At 34.4% G+C, this 20951-nt stretch overlaps 1 protein-coding gene across 1 annotated transcript in view; it reads right to left on the bottom strand.

Annotated features, from left to right (window-relative positions):
* PDE1A (phosphodiesterase 1A) overlaps nt 1–20951 on the bottom strand; it is a 459479-nt gene that overhangs the window by 50148 nt on the left and 388380 nt on the right. Inside the window, exons 12-14 of the mRNA XM_044669733.1 lie at nt 15958–16075; nt 12967–12987; nt 11959–12119 (exon numbers count right to left, since the gene is read on the bottom strand). Coding sequence (XP_044525668.1) covers nt 11959–12119; nt 12967–12987; nt 15958–16075 — 300 coding nt within the window. The remainder of the gene's footprint in view (nt 1–11958; nt 12120–12966; nt 12988–15957; nt 16076–20951) is intronic.

Raw genomic sequence — 20951 nt, 5'->3', positions numbered from 1 at the left:
GTAATATTGCTATTTCTAAGTTAACAAACATCCTCAAAGCAGTCCTCTAGTGTAGGTACAGAAAACCATCCAGTTTTACAAATGGCAAAGCTGAGAAAGCAAGAGTATAATTTTCCTGGGTCATATATCGAGTTAATGGTGTGATACTCTTGAACCTTGGTACTGATTTTCTTTTATTCTTCTAATTTCCTGATTCTTCTGTATTAAAATGGCAGCTATCAAATCTTATCACTAACCTCATTAATGTTATCACATTATTAATATTGCAACTTCCAAGACCAGTTTTTAAGGACAGTTTTCAGTGGAAAATCTAGATAAATATTATATCTGTAACAATTGGAATCACATAGGGTTTAAGGTGTCTCAGTATGACCTTGTATTCTGACACAACATGAAGAAAGATGTTCTTAATATTTCCTGTTATTCACACAGAAACCATATTAAACCTAACCCTCTTCACTATTTTATGTGCAGAGTCAGTGGTTGTTTTTTGTTTTTTTTTTAGAAAGGCATTCTAGAATGAGAATCATTATTAAAATGTAATTTAAGCATTCTTATAGGAATTTTGAATCTAATATGACATAATTTCAAGAGTTTTGTTTGTTTTGGTTTAACTGGTTTACAGAAAGGTGACCTTTGAATAATTTCCTTGTATTAATTTTTTAAAAAATTCCAAATGGTATTTTAAACAAACACCATAGAATCAAATATAGAATCGATCCAGTGTTTAATTTTTCATGTATTTACAGGAAAATGAAAACAAAAGATTTTTCCTTGCTTCTTTTAATTTGTTATATACTTGAATAAATTATTCCAAATCCTCACTACATAATAGCTGCATCATGTTTGGTTTCCTCAAAAGGTTCTAAAATATCTGCAGAGAAATTTTTTCCACAGTAAAACAACTAATAAAACATTCTACCATTTCAAGCATCACCACCATCATTCTCCATTCCTCATACTGTCACCTTTGGAAATATACTGAAGATAGAATAATCTTCATTATAATTGCACTTAGGTGAACACTGGCAGAATATCACGACTTCAGGATATTAATTAAACATCAAGGCCCCAAATTAGAATCCCATATGTTTGATCATTATGATAATAGCCTGTTAAGTGAATTCCATAGAGGCCTCAAAAACATATCACTAATCCAAGAGTGTGGAAAGGTTGAAGACCCTTAGGCTACAGAGTACTGAACTCCTGAGCCATCAATTATCCAAGACTTGACCTTTTTTTTTTTTTTAAGTGAGAAAGAATGATTTTTTTCAGTGAGCTTTATGTTAAGGAACTCCTGGCACAACTGTCTATATACATTGCATATAAACACATTTCTTAGAAAATGGGGCCTTTTCAGGATGAAAAAAAATCCTTTCTTTCCCATGTTGTTTGCTCTAAATCAACATTATTTACCTTAATCATTTGTCTGCTCAGAATGGGTTCATTGATTCAAATAATATTTATTGAACATCAACTATATATAACATGGTTCCTGTCTCTCTGGAATTCATAGTCTCATAAGGAATTTTAGATAGATAGATAGATAGATAGATAGATAGATAGATAGATAGATAGATAGATGAATATAAGACAAAATGTAATGGGAGTACTCAAAATTACTGTATAAAGAGAAGAAAATCAATTTTTTCTTGGGGGAGTGATTCCTGAATTTCACTTCTATCAAAATGGCAACCTTAGTACATAACAATAGTTGATTTCTCACTTCCCAAAACAATGAAAATGGGTCACAAGGTCTTGAAGAGTTCAAATCTGAGATTATGAGAAAGACAGAAGAGATCTGGCAAGAAAATAACAGTTCAAAAGACAGAATTTTGCAATTGGAAAGTGAAGCAAGTAAATCGAAGACCAGAAATGACCAGATTGAAAAGGAAAACCAAAAGATTGTAGCTGAAAACTAGTCTCTAAAGGCTGGAATTGGGCAATTTGAAAATGATGCCCCCAAATCAAAAGAATTGATAAGCAAATTGGAGACCAAAATCAAACAGCTGGAAAACAGGACAGACCAAATCAAAAAGGAAAATCAAAAGCTTATAACAGAAAACCTGTCTCTAAAGAAAAGAATTGGGCAATTAGAAGCCAATGATCTATCAAGACAGCAAGAACAAATAAAACAAAGTCAAAATATTGATAAAATAGAAGGAAACATGAACTATCTCACCGAGAAATTGACAGATCAAAAAACAGGTCTAGAAGAGACAATCTGAGAATCATTGGTCTTCCTTAAAAAGCAGAAATTAATAGAAATTTGGACTCCATACTAAAAGAAATTATTAAGCAAAACTTCCTTGAAGTTCTACAGTAAGAGGGCAATATAGACATTGAAAGGATCCATAGATCACCCTCTACACTAGACCGTGAAAAGATAACCCCTAGGAATATAATAGCCAAATTCAAGAGCTTCCAAGTAAAAGAAAAAATTTTACAAGAAGCCAGAAAGAGACAATTCAGATATCAAGGAGCACCAATCAGGATCACACAGGATCTGGCAGCCTCCACACTAAAAGACCGCACAGCTTGGAATATGATATTCAGAAAGGCAAGATAACTGGATCTACAACCAAGGATCACCTACCCATCAAAACTGACTATATACTTCGAAGAGAAAGTTTGGGCATTCAACAAGATAGAAGATTTCCAAGTATTTGCACAGAAATGACCAGGACTAAATGGAAAGTTCTATATCCAAACACAAAAATCAAGAGAAACATGAAAAGGTAAATAAGAAACAGAGGGGAAAGTAAGAAAACTCTTATTTTTTAAATATGCCTCTTTAAGGGGTTTCAATAAGATCTAATTATTTGAATTCCTATGTGGAGAAATGTTATGTATAATTTTCTGTAGTGAACTCTATTCACCATTATATTATTCACTATTATAGTAATTAGAAGAATTATTCACAAGGAGAGGTTGGAGTACTAAATCATCTAAAATGATAAGGGGGTAGGTGGGAAAGAGGAGGGTGAACAGTAGAGGACACCAAGAGAATCTTGAAGGAATAAGAAAAATAGGATATTCTATTACACACAAAGAGGGCATGGGAAGGGGAGGGGATGAATACTATTATGAGAAGGAGAGGAAGAGAGCATTAAGAGGTAATATTTAAACCTTACTCTCAGTGTCATTAACCCTGAGAGGGAAGAGTAGCTTTATCCATTGGGATATAAAACTCTATCCAACCCTACTGAGAAAGTCAGAAAGGATAAACCAAGCAGGGGAGTGGGGAGGTCAAAAAAAAAAAGAGGGGAAAAAGAGCAGGGGGAAGGAATTTATTAGGCCTTTAAAATTAAAAAGAGGAGAATGATAAGGGAGGGGGTAGAAAGGGAAGTAAATTAAGGGAGGGGACAAGGATTACTGGCTTAAAGCAAACCACTGGTTTAAAAAGAAATAGTGTAAGAAGAAGGAGTACAACAAGGAGAGAATACCAAAATATTGGCGAATACACAACAGATAATTAAAACTCTGAATGTGAATGGGATGAACTCTCCCATAAAATGGAAGCAAATAGCAGAGCAGATTAGAAACCCAAATCCTATGTTGTCTACAAGAAAGACATATGAGGCAGGTGGACATACACAAGTTTAAGGTAAAGAGCTTGAGCAAAATCTTTTGGGCTTCAAATGAGAAAAAAAGGCAGGAGTAGAGATCATGATTTCTGACAAAGCCAAAGTAAAAATAGATATGATTAAAAAAGACAGGGAAGGTAATTACATCCTGATTAAAGGTAGTATAGACAATGAGGAAATAACATTGCTCAATATGTATGCACCAAATGGCATAGCATCCAAATTTGTAAAGGAAAAACTGGTAGAACACAAGAAGGAAATAGATAGTAAAATCATACTAGTGGGAGATCTAAATATTCCACTTTCAGATCTAGATAAATCAAACCAAAAAATAAATAAGAAAGAGGTAAGAGAGGTGAAGGAAGTCCGAGAAAAATTAGATTTAATAGATATGTGGAGAAAAATAAATAGGGACAAAAAGGAATACACCTTCTTTTCAGCTGCACTTGGTACATTCACAAAGATTGACCATGTAATAGGGCATAAAAACATTGTAAACAAATGCAAAAAAGCAGAAATAATAAATGTAACCTTCTCAGATCATAATGCATTAAAAATAATGATTAGGAAAATAAAAAATAATTGGAAATTAAATAATATGATTCTCCAAAAGCAGCTAGTCAAAGAAGAAATCATAGAAACAATCAACAATTTCATTGAAGAGAATGACAATAATGAGACATCCTAACAAACTCTGTTGGATGCAGCCAAGGCAGTTCTTAGGGGGAAATTTATATCCTTGAGTGCATATGTTAATAAATTAGGGAGGGCAGAGATTAATGATTTGGGCATGCAACTTAAAAAATTAGAAAGCGAGCAAATTAAAAATCCCCAGATGAAAATAAATTAGAAATACTATAAATCAAGGGAGAAATTAATAAAATTGAAAGTAAAAGAACTATTGAATTAATAAATAAGACTAGAAGCTGGTATTTTGAAAAAACAGATAAAATTTACAAAGTACTGATCAATCTAATAAAAAAAGGAAAGAAGAAAACCAAATTGACAGTATCAAAGATGAAAAGGGAGACCTCACCTCTAATGAAGGGAAAATTAAGGCAATCATTAAAAACTATTTTGCCCAATTATATGGCAAAAAATATAGCAATCTAGGAGATATGGTTGAATATTTTCAAAAATATAAACTGCCTAGATTAACAGCAGAAGAAATAGAATACCTAAATAATCCCATATCAGAAAAAAAATTGGAAAAGCCATCAAAGAACTCCCTAAGAAAAAATGGCCAGGGCCTGATGGATTCACAAGTGAATTCTATCAGACATTCCAAAAGCAACTAATCCCAATACTATACAAATTATTTGATATAATAAGCAAAGAAGGAGTCCTAACAAACTCCTTTTATGACACAAATATGGTACTGATTCCAAAGCCAGGTAGACCAAAAACAGAGAAAGAAAACTACAGACCAATCTCCCTAATGAACATAGATGGAAAAATCTTAAAAAGAATACTAGCCAAGAGACTCCAGCAAGTGATCAAGAAGATCATTCACCATGATCAGGTGGGATTTAAACCAGGAATGCAAGGTTGGTTCAACATTAGGAAAACCATCTACATGATTGACCATATCAACAATCTAACAAACAAAAATTACATGATTATCTCAATAGATGCTGAAAAAGCCTTTGACAAAATACAGCACCCATTCCTATTGAAAACACTGGAAAGGATAGGAATAGAAGGACCTTTCCTAAAAATAATAAACAGTATATACCTAAAACCATCAACAAGCATCATATGCAATGGGGATAAATTAGAAGCCTTACCAATAAGATCAAGAGTGAAACAAGGATGCCCATTATCACCTCTATTATTCAACATTGTACTAGAAACACTAGCAGTAGCAATTAGAGAAGAAAAAAAAATTGAAGGTATCAAAATAGGCAATGAGGACACTAAGCTATCACTCTTTGCAAATGATATGATGGTTTACTTAAAAAATCCTAGAGAATTAACTAAGAAGCTGGTAGAAATAATCAACAACTTTAGCAAAGTTGCAGGATACAAAATTAATGCCCATAAATCATCAGCATTTCTATATATTTCCAACACATTAGAGCAGCAAGAGGTAGAAAAAGAAACACCATTTAAAATCACCCTAGACAATATAAAATACTTAGAAATCTATCTACTAAAATAAACACAGGAATTATATGAAAACAACTACAAAACACTTTACAAACAGTTAAAACTAGATCTAAACAATTGGAGAAACATTGATTGCACATGGGTAGGATGAGCTAACATAATAAAAATGACCATTCTACCCAAATTAATTTACCTTTTTAGCACCATACCTATCAAACTACCAAAAAACTTTTTTTATTGAAATAGGAAAAACTATAACAAAGTTCATTTGGAATAACAAAATATGAAAAATATCAAGGGAAATAATGAAAAAAAATGTGAAGTAAGGGGGCCTAGCAGTACTAGATATTGAACTATACTATAAAGCAGCAGTCATTAAAACAATATGGTACTGGCTAAGAGATAGAAGGGAGGATCAGTGGAATAGACTTGGGGTAAGTGACATCAGCAAGAGAGTGTGTGATAAACCCAAAGAGCCCAACTTTTGGGACAAAAATCCACTATTTGACAAAAACTGCTGGGAAATTTGGAAAACAATATGGGAGAGATTAGGTTTAGATCAACATCTTACACCCTACACCAAGATAAATTCAGAATGGGTGAATGACTTGAATATAAAGAGGGAAACTATAAATAAGGTAAGTGAACACAGAATAATATACTTGTCAGATCTCTGGGAAAGGAAAGATTTTAAAACCAAGCAAGAGTTAGAGAAAATTACAAAATGTAAAATAAATGATTTTGATTATATAAAACTAAAATGATTTTGTACAAACAAAAACAATGTAGCCAAGATCAGAACTGAAACAACAAATTGGGAAAAAATCTTTATAACAAAAAACTCTGACGGGTCCAATTACCCAAATATACAAGGAGTTAAATCAATTGTATAAAAAATCAAGGCATTCCCCAATTGATAAATGGGCAAGAGACATGAATAGGCAATTTTCAGATAAAGAAATCAAAAGTATCATTAAGCACATGAGAAAGTGTTCTAAATCTCTAATAATTAGAGAAATGCAAATCAAAACAACTATGAGATACCACCTCACACCTAGCAGGTTGGCTAAAATGATAGAAGGGGAGAATAATGAATGTTGGAGGGGATGTGGCCAAATTGGAATATTAATGCACTGCTGGTGGAGTTGTGAACTGATCCAACCAATGAGGATGTCAATTTGGAACTATGCTCAAAGGGCTATAAAAGAATGTCTGCCCTTTGATCCAGCCATACCATTGTTGGGTTTGTACCCCAAAGAGATCATAGATAAACAGACTTGTACAAAAATATTCATAGCTGCACTTTTTCTGCTGGCAAAAAACTGGAAAATGAGTGTCTACCCTTCAATTGTGGAATGGCTGAAAAAATTGTGGTATATGTTAGTGATGGAATACTGTTGTGCTCAAAGGAATAATAAACTAGAGGAATTCCATGTGAACTGGAAAGACCTCCAGGAATTGATGCAAAGTGAAAGGAGTAGAGCCAGAAGAACATTGTACACAGAGACCAATACACTGTGGTAAAACAGAATGTAATGAACTTCTGTACTAGCAGCAATGCAATGACCTAGGACAATTCTGAGGGATTTATGGAAAAGAACGCTACCCATATTCAGAGGAAGAACTGCAGGAGAGGAAACACAAAAGAAAAGCTACTGCTTGAACACTTGGGTTGAGGCAGACATGATTGGGGATGTAGACTCGAAACTACCACACCAATGCAACTATCAACAATTTGGAAATAGGTCTTGATCAGTGATACATGTTAAAACCAGTAGAAATGCGTATTGGCCACGGGAGGGGGGTTGGTCGGGAGGTGAAGGGGAAAGTAGGAGCATAAATCATGTAACCATGTTAACTTTTCTAAAAAATAAATATTAATAAATGTTAAAAAAAAAGAAATACAGAGCATTGTCATACGGAAGAAGGGTTAGACTTGTTCTGCAGAACTTGAAGCAATGACTAGTTGCACAAGGGAAAATTTGGATGTGGAATATTCTGGTTCATTCACTCATTCCTTTCAACTTTGAAAGTCTATCATTCTTCCTGTGTATAATGCCTGCTAGTATTCAGTTATTTTGAATAAACAAACATTTACCTAAAAAAAAAAAGACTCCCCTTTCCCATCTCCATGCCTTTACCTATTCTGGATACCTAGAATTAATTTCCCTCCTTATCTCTGCCTTTAAGAATCCATAGTTTTCTTCAAGATTTAATTTAAGCAATACCCTCTACATGAAAACTTTTATAATCTCCCCCTACTGCCAGTGCCCCCTCTAATTATCTCATTTTTATTTGATATATGCTTATATTCTTAAGACATATGTGTGTCTAGACTTTATGTAGGTAAGGAAATGACCTCACTCAAGAAATCCCATATCTTTGAACTAAGTCCATAAGCATATCTTCCTGAGATAGCATGGCATTTGCAAAACTGGCACACCAGACCTATAAAGTTATTTCAAATAAAATCATTTTGTAGTCACATTATTTTATTATAAATGACAAAGCATTAAATAAAAATTCTGATTCTATATGTGAAAGGAGACAGAGGTTCTCACATCTCAAAGTCACTCATCTCTCTACCCACAACCAACTGGTATTAGTTGCTAATCTAAGTTTGCATGGGTCCTTAGTCAGATCACATGTTTACAGGTTACCCTGGCTGGGTAAGACAATATTAGTACAGGAGGATCCAATATTAGATGGAGGAGAACTTGTTCTAACAAGAGATATTGAGCATGGAGTAGTCACGGTAACCCAGAGCAAGAGGGACTAAAATTCCTCAAGATTCTGAGGGAGATTCTGTGTGTTTTGTGCCTTTTCCATTATGGGATTATCCCTTGACTCTTGTAGGGAAAAAGATATAGCTCACACCCCTCTTCCCTGCTGAGTAGGTACCCTTAGTTTAGTTGGGTTCATTATGGTTCTGATAAGTGCCCCCCATCATAACACTTTAAAACTTTTATTGTAATATCTTTTGGCTATTTGTCCTCTTTGGGTATGAGGTTCCTGTGGCAGTAATTGGTTCCTATAACGTTTTCCTTTTAAGAGCTTTCATGGGACCAATTAATGATGCTCAGTGGGATATGTTTGTCAGTAGCCATTACAATAGATAGAAATGTCTAGCCTTCTCAGTGCATTAAGTTCTTGTGATTTTTTTTTTCACAAACTTGGTCTTGGCCAAGAACTTTAGAACTTGAAAAATATGAAACAGAATTAAAACCATCAGAAAGGGTTACCAGGTAATTTTGCCCAACCCATGGAAACTATCATAAGCCTTTTCCTGTAAATAATGAACTAGCAAACAGGCCTCTCTTGATGCTGGTGATATTCTAGAACCCCAGAGAGCATGCTTTTGAGGAACTAAGGCACTCAGGGGTGTACCACTTACTTGGTACTCTCATGAATCCCTACTCTAGAGTCTTGATGTCCTAATGGATGGAAATGTACTATATTTAACCAATTCCAGATCCTTATCTTTGCTTCATTCTCACCATCTTCCTGCCTGGTTTTCAGATATTACACTGGCATCTTCTCTAGTGCCCCCTATTTACTTCTTACTGTAAGGACTACAATCAAATCAATAGTACCATTGTTGCTCGACAAGGACTTGTCAATCTGATGCTCTCTACTTCTTCCTCTGTGACTTTCAGACTAAAATGCTTTCTTAGTATCAACTTTCTTATTTGAGTTACCTCTTTTAGAATGTAAGCACCTTAAGATCAAAAAATGTATTTCTTTGTCTTTCTTTTATAGCCCCAGTGATTATTTCTTGGTCAAAGTAAGGTTGGAATTTTTTTTCATTTATTTATTTTCATTAGAATTTGCTCTGAGGATGCTCTAAGAAGATACTTTTTAAATTGTTTGCAAAACAGTCTTTTCTGAATTAATTAGATTACCTGACTAATCAATGAGAAATTTTACAATCTGTTTTAATTAATGCTGCAACTGTTTCTAAATTATGTTTATTTATGTCCTACACCTATAAATTAAGTATATTTATGAGAATTTAACCTTTGGTGACTCAGACCAAGTAGTCTGTGAATCATTATCAAATAGAGCAATAGGAGAGAAAAATGGTTATCTAGTTATAAAAAACTGAGTCTTTGGTTTGTTTCTTTTGAACTGGAATTTTGATTTCATTTGGTATAGGATCTCTCTGTATTAATGCAGATAGGCACCTTCTCTGTAACATGCCATCTTAAAGAGTCGCTTGGAGCACAAAGAAATTAATGAGTTTTCCCCAGGATCATATAGTCAGAATGTGTCAGATGTTTTACTATAGTAATATTAGGATTTTTTAGTGCTTTGTGTCCCCAAAAGAACACAATTTAATTTCCTTCTACAAACATTTATTATTATTGTTCAATCATTTTAGTCATGCCTGACTGTGAGGAAGCTGAGGCAAATAGGGTAAAGGTCTCATAGCTAGTAAGTGTATGAGGCCAGATTTGAACTCAGAAAAATTAAACTTCCCAACTTCAGGCCTGGTACTCTATCCACTCGCCACCAAATCATGGAATATTTGGTTCATAAAATAATAAGGATGTCGTTTTTGTTGGAACTTCAGGTTTGTAAGAATGGCAAAATATGATATAAATCTGGAATTCTAGGATACAGCCCAAGAGTGTGTATCAATTGTGTAACCACTAACTTTCTTACAAAAACAACAAACAATCATATCATTTTATCAATAGATACAGAAAAAAGCTTTTAATAAAATTCTAATTCTTATGGAAAACACTAGAAAGCACAGAAATAAAGGGAACCTTTCTTAAAACAATCTATAACATTTATCTAAAAACAAGAGCATGCACTATATGTAATGGAGATAAAATCAAAGCCTTCCCCATCAGATCAAAGGTGAAGCAAAGATGTCCATTATCACCCATATTATTCAGGAGTACATTAGAAATGCTAGCTGTAGCAATCAGAAAAGAAAAACAACTCGAAGGAATAAAAATAGACAATGAGGAATTGGAAACTATCATGTTTTCTAGATATGAACCCCAGAAAATCAGTTCAAAAATTGAAACAATTAAAAACTTTGTAAAAGTTATTGGTTATGAAATACATAAATCATCATCATTTCTGTATATTACCAGCAAAACCCATCAGGAAGAGTTAGAAAGAGAAATTCCATTTAAAATAATAGCAGATAGTATAAAATACTTAGGAGTACACTTTCCTAGACAAACCCAGAACTATATAAACATAATTATAAAACAAATTGCAAACAAAAAAGATCTAAATGACTAGATGAATATTGATTACTCACAAATAAATGAAATCTACAACATAAAAAATGACATTTCTTCCTAAGTTAATTTTCTTATTCAGTCCGATACCAATCAAAATACCAGAAAATATTTTATAGAACTATAAAAATATAACAAAATTCATCTAGAAGAATAAAAGGCCAAGAATATTGAGGGAATCAATGGAAAAAAAATGCGAAGGCATCCTAGCAGTACCAGACTTCAAGCTGTGTTATAAAATGGCAGTCTTCAAAACGATCTGTTTCTGGCTGAGAAATAAGAGTTTTGGATCAATGGAATAGATTAGTTATATATATATATATATATATATATATATATGAAACAATAGAAATTGTAAGGACCCCCAGGATATTTAAATTGTATATAGATAAGGGCATTAAAACATAGGTAAGTTAAATCATTAAAACACGGTCTTATGGAATATTCTTGGTAGAAACAGGACTGTTTAAGCCCAAGTCTTGATCCAGGGTCTTCTTTCTTGAAGTCCAGTGTATTTTGCTCATATTTAAAGACTCCTAGAAGTAACTTCAAAGAAACACAGGTATTATTAGTTTTGTATCAAGTGTGTTTATCCCTGCACTTCTCCGGTGATATATATATAGCACCTAATACACAAAACACTTTTTTCCTTTCACAATAGCCACTCTTTCTATGGGAGTAAAAGCAAAAGAATGAAGTGGGTAAGGAAGAGAAAGAGGAAGAAAAAGAGAGAGAGAAGGAGAGAGAGAGGAAAGAAGAAGAAGAAGAAGAAGAAGAAGAAGAAGAAGAAGAAGAAGAAGAAAAGAAGGAGGAGGAGGAGAAAAAAAGAAGGAGGAGAGAGAAGGAGAGAGACAGAGACAGAGAGAGAGAGGAAGAGGAAGACCATTTAGTTCTAAAAAACATGAACATGCCATGACATATACTATAAAATGGGAAATAATCCAAAGTACTGAAGTAAGGCATCATTATGGAAAAAAGAGGATAAATGTATTCATGAATACCTTCAATTGCTAAATCTCTCCACCTCTCTTTGTTCCTTTGAATGATATCCATCAATTTGCACTTAAAGGTCTTCAGGTCCACTGTTGCAAGAGAAATGTCTAAGGAATTAGACTTATCAACTATTCTGCTTCTAACATTCGGCCTTCTAAAATTTTCCCCTCTGTTTAAATATCCAACGTCAGTTGGGCTACAAAAGAAAAGAAATTTTATTTTAAAAATTATTTTAAAACATGATGATTAAAAACATGAAAAAGTTCTGATTAGAGAAATGCAAATTAAAGTAACTCTGAGGTACCACCTCACACTTTGCAGATTGGCCAATATGACAGCAAAGGAAAGTGATAAATGTTGGAGGGGATATGGCAAAATTGAGACACTAATACGTTGCTAGTGGAGTTGTGAATTGGTTCAACCATTCTGGAGGGCAATTTGGAATTATGCCTCCAAATGGTATTAAAAGAATGCCTGCTTGTTGATGCAGCCATACCATTGCTGGGTTTGTACCTCAAAGAGATAATAAGGAAAAAGACTTGTACAAAAATATTCATAGCCAACCTCTTTGTGGTGGCAAAAAAACTGGAAAATGAAGAGATGTCCTTCAGTTGGGGAATGGCTGAACAAATTGTGGTATCTGATGGTGATGGAATACTATTGTGCTGAAAGGAATAATGAACTGGAGGAATTCCATGTGAACTGGAATGACCTCCAGGAATTGATGCAGAGTGAAAGGAGCAAAACCAGGAGAATGCTGTACAGAGAGATGGATAAACTGTGGCACAATTGAATGTAATGGACTTCTCTACTAGCAGCAATGCAATGATCCAGGACAATTCTGAGGGACTTATGAGAAAGAACGCTATCCACATCCAGAGAAAGAACATTTTGGAACAGAAATGCAGAAGAAAAACATATCAGGTAGTTCCATGGGGATATGATTGGGGTTTTGGTGTTAAAAGATCACTCTACTGCAAATATGAATAACAGAAATAGGTTTTGAGCAATGATACATGTAAAACCCAGTGGAACTGCTTGTCAGCTCTGGGAGGGGGAATGCAGGTGGTGGGGGAATCATAAATAATGTAACCATGGAAAAATATTCTAAATAAAAAAGAAAGAGAGGAAGAAAGAAATTTTTAATGAAATGACAATATCTTCTCTCACCTCTCTCCCTGCCCATTCCATGTGAAACAGAGGATAGAGCACGTGAGGAAGAAATAGGAATCAAACCCTGTGTATATAATTCTCTCCCTGCCCATTCCATGTGAAACAGAGGATAGAGCACGTGAGGAAGAAATAGGAATCAAACCCTGTGTATATAATTCTCTCCCTCACCCAGTAGAAAGAAAGGTCTTTGGGAAAGGGATTAATTTATAGTTTTGGTTTCTATCCTTGTGCCAAACACATTGCCTACTGCACAGTAGGTATTTATAATTCTTGTTGAATGACCAAATGAAATTTATTAAAAGGTAGCTGGCAAGACAGGGCCATTGTTGTTATGATCCCTGTTTTTCTTCACAAGTAGGTAGCCTTTTACTATAGCCACTTCATGCTCTGGGATCTTCAGGGGTAGTCTAACCCTGACTTTTTAGATAGACCAGCAATAGGAAATCAATTATAGTTGGCCCAGACCTAAGCTGAATGATGAAAGTCACCAAGCAGAATGTTGTTCAATCGTTTCAGTTGGGTATGACTCTTTGTGACCCCATCTGGGATTTTCTTGAAAGATATTGGAGTGGTTGGCCATTTCTTTCACCAACTAAACAAAGTAGCACCAATCACATTTGGAGAAAGAAGAAGCTATTATTAAAGCCAAAAGTGTCATGGTGATGGTAGCCCATTCATGAATATTGATTATTTAATGAGGCTCAATTCTATGACTGTGTGAAATCTACAATTCAGAAGCATTTGTTAACTTATGTGCAAGACATTGCCTGACATGCTCTGCGATATAAAAAAAAAAAAAGAAAATACTCCCTTTTCCCTCAATGAACAGTAGCACTTGTTATAATAACAAACAAAATCTCAACGTCGAAAACTAGTGTTAAAGCTAATCATATGCCTGTAAAGGAAATTCCTTTACAGTTTTTCTGACAAGTGTTCCATTTGAAGACTTTTAGCTACAGGGACCCTACAATTCTCTGGAACAACTGATTTCACTTTTGGAAAGCTCTAAGTGTTTTAAATTGTTTCTCTTCATTAACTCTAGGCATTTTATACCCAGTGCTCCGAATTCTATTTCTTGGTGACAAGAACAAGCCTATCTCCTCCTCTGCATGACAGCCTTTATAATATCTGAAAGCTATGATTCATGTTGGCTCATGATTGCCCATCATTTTCTCTTTTCTAGGCTAAACATTTCTCATTTTCTTTGACTGTCCTCTGGATCCATTCCAGTTTGTTAATGACATCTCAAAATGTGGTACCCCAAATTGAAAGCAGGACTCCAGAAATGATGTGATCAGGGCACAAGATAACAAGACTTTTTTTAGGTAAAGCATCAGCACATCTGTATCAGTAGGGCAGGACTGACTGAGCCTGTGAGTTGGGCAGTGAATATTCAAGCATTTAAAACTGTTACAGTGTTCTTAAATGACCATTTAAACGATTCTCCACTAAAAGGAATTTGTCAGTGGAGCAATCCATTTGGAATTCTGGATGGATAAATTAAATGTGTAGAAATCTATAAAATTCATACAACACCCCTACTCCTTATTCATTAGACATATAATAAAAATAGGTAGAAGAAGTGATGAATCAAAAAATCCTGGTATTACTTTATATTTTTTATTTTTACATATCTTACTTCCTCTCAGTAGAATGTGGTCTTTTTTAATCCATACAGTCCAAAAGTTATCTGACTCAAGTAGGTCAGAACTAGATGGCCGCCAAACTTACTTCCAATTCTAAAATTTAGAGTTTGGGTTATTTTTTTCCCCCAGAGTGGGGAAGAAACAGTATTTATGTGTGTTTATGCACACATTCACATACACATACATACAAGTTTTTTTTGTCAGTAGGCCAGAATCTTAGGGCAGTCAACGGAATGTAAGACTAAATTAGAATATTACCTCGGATTTTACAAAGCAATATGACCCTACTCTAGTACAAAAACCTTCATTTTAAGATGAGGAAATTGGGTTCAGTTTCCCCATCTGTAAAATGGTAATAATACAGTCATAACAACACTGGTACCTTGTTTAGTGGGTTGTTATGAGGCTCAAAAAAGATAATAAATGTAAAGTACTTTCCATGGCTTAAAACACTATCCAATGTTAGCTTAAATCCTAGATGTCATTAAAATTAGTATGAAGTATTTTGGAGATTCAGGAAAAAATGCATAGATCTATGAGATCTATGTTATATATCCATTTGGTAATTTTGTTCATGGAAGTTCCATTCAGACAGGTGCTATCTTATAACAGATTGGATATAAAGATCCTAGAACAATGAAGATGATGAATATTTTTGGTTTAGTATGTATTATTATGAATAATATTTCACACTGTATATGTCATGCCATTTGGGAAAAATGAACTATATATTTTCTAACACTTGGAAATAACTATAAGATACATATTATTGTTCTTGTTCCAAAATAAATATTTAATCCAAAGGTTAAAATAAAATTCACCAAAAATTAATATTTTTTGTAACTTCTCATAGACCCTAGAAGAATACAAGATGTAGACGGTATTAGAACTTTTGTTCATTACTTGTTCAAACTAGAGCAAATTATGTTCCCTATAGACCTCAGTTTCCCCTTCTGCAAAACAAAGGCGTTGGCCTAGACGACCTCTAAGGTGCCCTTTAAGTCTATGATCCTACACCACCATAATCTTCTTTTTTGCCGTTTTTTTGTATTTGTAGTTCTAGCGTATTTCCACCAGGGGGCGATGTCATATAACAAGTCCCACAAGAGTACCCCATTTGTCTAGAAACGATGAATACAATATTAAAACTCACAAGGACACAAGAAATGGTAGGAAACAAATTCAAACCTCGGTGTTGAACAGGAAGAGTCAGATTTTGAGGCTTCCTCCATAAGAGGAATAACAATGTTTTCTGTTGCGTCCATGAGAAGAGCAAATGTTGGCTCTACTATGAAATCGATGAAACCTGAAAAGAATGAAGAAAAAATGAAGTTGTTTTATGTTTTCTTGGATGCCAAAGCCAGATACCCAAGTTAATTCTCTGGGATAAAAAATATCACTATAGGAATTGGGTTAACTGGTCCTTTTTTGAAGTCTTTTACAAATAACTTTTTGGTAGAGTGGGTTGAACCGTTGACATAAAAATGAGGAGATCTGAATTGAACTTCCAGCTTGGTCACTAACTATTTGTATGAATTTGGTCAGTTTTCCAACTTTTCTGGGCCTCAGTTTCTACATTAGTAAATTAAAGAGTTTGAATTAGACTAGTGGAATCAAACATAGTTCCTATATGTTGCAGGTCATCATTTCTGAGGGAAGCCAGGACTAAATTAAAATGTTACTGGGAAAAATTAAGAAAAATAAAAATATAATAAAACATATGTAATATTATAATGTAATAAGAATAGAATAGGATATGTAATATGATATATTATTATTATATAATGTATAGTATATGACATGTAATAAAATATCATATGTGTGATATATTGTGTGATTACATAGATTTGTAATATAATATTACATAAACATCAGTATTCAGCCTACAGGGAGTCTTATATGAATATCAGTGGCCTCTGATTTTCTTTGTTTCATGCCATTATATTAGATCATCTCTAAGTTTCCTGGTAACTCTATTAATAACATCCAGTTTTAGAAATTAGGAGCAATAATTGATTCAGAGGGAACCATACTAGAGCTAGAGCTAGAGAATGTGGGTTGAAATACAAGCTTTTCTGCTTAATATTTAGATGACACCGGACAAATCACTATATGTCTTACTTTCTAATCTTTATTTCCTCATCTATAATATGAAGGTAGAGGACTAGGTTCCTTCTAAAGTCTCTTTCAGCTCTAAATTGAGGACCTTAAATTAGACCCAACCCCAAACCTATAATAGCTCTCCTCTTTTAATATCATACTGAGATTATTCTTGAATGTAACTTTATTCTTAACTTGAGATTAAAACATTTTTCTGTTCTCACTGGAAAGATCTACCTCCATATAGTTTTCTACTCTACTTCTAGTGGAACAAGTAATCTAACAAAGGCTAATGTTGAAGCTCCAAGTCAATTATACACTTTAATGAGTGATGCTTCTTTCCTAGGTCACAGGAATTTGCCCATTCTTCCCACTTCCAAATTTCAATCCTAGTAGTTGGAGCCTCCTGTCAATGAGCTAATATTTCAAATCATTATTCATTATTCTATGGATGCCAAGTGTTATTTGGAAGTGTGTAGGAGGGTTCTGTCAATTCAGGCAAGAGAATGGCAATATCTATTTGTCATACAGCTGGGAAATGTAAGCATCAAACCATATTTTTTACATATTAAAGTTCATCAAAGGAAAAGGTGACATAGTTAAAAGAATGGAGGCCACTAGCCTTTCCTGAGCATTTACCATCCAAATATAGACAGAGAATGAGACAGCAGCCCATTTCAACCTCTGTAGAGATGTCAACTAATGCATCAAAGAACAAAAGAGAATTCTGGAATTTTGATCCAGAGCTCCTCCCACCTTGAATGCTTTTGCCATTTGATTATATATGGGAACTGTTTCATTTCTTTTCTCTGGGCATGCCCAGAACCTAGCACAGTGCCTTGCACACAGTAGGTGCTAAATAAAAACTTGATGATTTACTGATAAGCAGTACCTTTTAGGTGTGCTTGTATGGAGTTACTGGAGTAATGTCTAAAGTTTGGGTTTAAAGCAACTTATTGATTATCTGACCCTAAACACCTCACTTAATCTCCACCTGGCTCAGGCAACTGTCTAGGATTTATTGACTAATCATAGGATGATTTCATATTGTTGTGAACTTCAGTGCCTTTGGAGTGAGAGGACCTTCATTCAAACCCAGGTTCATTCATTATCTGAATGACATCAGGGAAGTCACTTAGCCTGTCTGGACTTCATAGCTCCTCATTTGTGAAAGCAGGGGGTTGGACTTGAAAACTTCTAATGTCCCTTCCAACACTAAACCTTCAATCCTGATTAGGGTTTTTGGAAAATAAAACTAGATGCTACATTACATTAATATGAGGACAGTGTAGTACCATGAAAATATTGCCAAACTTTGAATCGAAAGATGTGGGTTCAAAATCTGTTTCAACTACTTATTGATTTAACTATTAAGAAACCTTGGGAAATTCACTTAACCTGTCTCTGAATTTCATTTTCTTCCTTTTGAAAAGAAGGCTGTTAGGTGGAATAGTGCATAGAGTTGTGGGTGGGGAGTCAGGAAGACCTCAGTTCAAATGTGAACTCAGACACTTGTTATTAGTGTGACCCTAGACAAGTCACTTAACCTCTATCTGCTTCCATTTCTACATCAAAAATGGATAACATTATCTATCTCATAGGATTATTCACTTCTTAAATTACTGCTTTTCTTTACATAGATACTTTCTTTTATTTCTATAATATCATTTTCCATTTGCAATTCTTCAGTCTTTTCCTTGTAATTATGTTTTATATCAACAAGCTCATAATTTATTATTTCTCTTCCCAGCTCTTCTTTTTCCCTTTTCCCTGTCTTATTACTGCCATAGCCCTTGTCCTTTACTTTAACAATTAATGCTGCTTCATTGTTTCATAAGCTAGTACATGGTCTTTCTCCTTGGCTCACATATTCTTCCATCTTGAATAAACTTGGGGAATTATTGAAACTGGAGCAGTTATGGTCACAGCATCTTGACTTTACACTACTGCTATATCTAGTATTACTGTCATTGTTATTGTTGTTGTATCTAGAATTATAAAAGGTATTTCTCCTGTTGTTGTTATTATAGTTGTTCCTATTATTAAAATTAATTTGTGATTTGTAATGACAATCTCTAACAATGTGGCCTAGTTTGTTACAAAGGTAACAGCACCTAACATTGTTGTTGTTACTGCTATAGGATTGTCTTGGTCTACTCTAGCTTCTCTGATTTTGTGTTTGTCAAGCCATGTTTTTAATCTCTTCAATTTCTTTTGCCTTCTTTGCCTCCTTGAGCTGTTTCTTCAATTCAGAAATTTCTTTGTCCTCAGTGGTTTTTTATTGTTTGGGCTCAGTTTCTCTAGACTCATGTACATAATAAGCTGTTTTTCTGAGGTCTTCAATAGATAGGGATTCCCACTGTGGGCAATGCAAATGAAAGTATGTTTGAATGGGGCTTGTACTGCCCTTCACAAATTACCTTCTAATGTGCTGGATATTATCTTCATTCATGTCCCTAAACCCAAGTATGGCCTCTCCAGCTTCTATGAGTCTATCCAAATATAGGCTTGGGTGCTCATCCTCACCATGCCTTAGTTTCTCAAATAAGCCCCATGCATTTGAACGATGTGCATGGATCCTCATCACTTCAGCTAAATCTTCTCTAAACCTTTTTAAATATGCCATATTATCAAGAGATGACAGTTCTAGGTCCTGGTGTTGCTCTGGCCAAGAGGCTAGTTTGGTGTTACTCCTAGTCTCTGCAATAAATTTTGCCTTTTCCTTGGGGGTATACAGTTCAGTTAAAAGTAGTTCCATGTCTTCAAAAGTTGGATTATAGAGAAGCACAGCCCTATTATATTCTTTGATTGATTTGTTTGGATTTAAATAATACTGTAGGAACCTCCTTTTTAAAATTTCTAGGTTTCCCCCAGAAAATGGCTTATACCCTTTAACATGTACAATTCCTGAGTCAGGTTGGACAACAGTCCTATCTGTAATTGGCAAAATAGTCACAGTAGCTGCTTCAGCCCATTTTATCTCTTCTTCATTATTTGTATCTTTGATCTTATCTTTAGTATCACCTTGGATTATATCTCAATTAATTCCAGCTGTAAAATGGTCTTAGCATTTAGTTCTTTGCCTTCCCTTATTTACCTGTTAATTTCAATAAGTAGCTTCACTTACTGTTTCAGTTCAAAAATTGTACCAGATATCCTAATGCATCCTCAATTGTTCCCAGGTTTTTACTTAAACCAAAGGTCATATCTGCAATAGATTGCCATATTTAGATTGATTCTGGCAGTCTCTCTCTGGGGGTGCTGTGAGGTTACTTAGCAAAGTTTAAATAAAGTAAACAAATTTAAGTAGGTCAAATGTCCTGTTCCAAATTAGAATCTGAGGTAGAGCAGCAGCAGTGATGGCTGAGAAAGTTACTGAGATCATGGCTGGTGGAACTATTCCCTACCCCAACACAACCTCAGAATTTGGAAAGAAGAGAGCAACCATTTAATTTTATTAATGAAGCTCAAGCCTTGAGAGATGAAGTGACTTATCTAAAAGCATATTATTGTTAATTAACCATGGAACTTGGGAACAAGATCTCTTGACTTTCAGACTAGTGAAATACCTGTATCCTTCTCTTTTATTTTTTTGCTTCTTTGTCCCTATCCTTCTTTCTGTTATTTCCCCTTTTCTCTGCCTCTCTTCCCCCACCCTTTCTTCTTCTTCATTTGGCCATACTTTGGACTTGTCTGAGGCGTCAAATAGCTCTGGATACAGCCTTCAAAGACAGGATGCCCGACATAGAAGGGACACCCAAGCATCTCATAATTATCCTGTTCAATCTCCTACATTGCAAAGAACTCAGGGAGATTAGTGTCATACACCAAAAGAAGAAAGAAGAGGCAGAGAAACAGGTTTCCATTATATATCTTTTGGTATCTAAAGGCTCAGTTTTCTTTTGGAATAAATGTACCTTTCAAATAATTTTTATTAGGGAATTGTTTTAGGCAAATAAGGTAATAACAAATCTGACTCAAGTAATATAAGTTAGAAAAGCAAATATTAAGAACATTCAATATAACATAAACATATTACTAATTATATTCTCAGGATAACTCAAATTTATATAGCACTTTTA

This window comes from Gracilinanus agilis, chromosome 3 (assembly GCF_016433145.1).
Source record: "Gracilinanus agilis isolate LMUSP501 chromosome 3, AgileGrace, whole genome shotgun sequence".
NCBI classification, from domain to species: domain Eukaryota; kingdom Metazoa; phylum Chordata; class Mammalia; order Didelphimorphia; family Didelphidae; genus Gracilinanus; species Gracilinanus agilis.
This window is presented reverse-complemented; position numbering and strand designations above follow the sequence as displayed.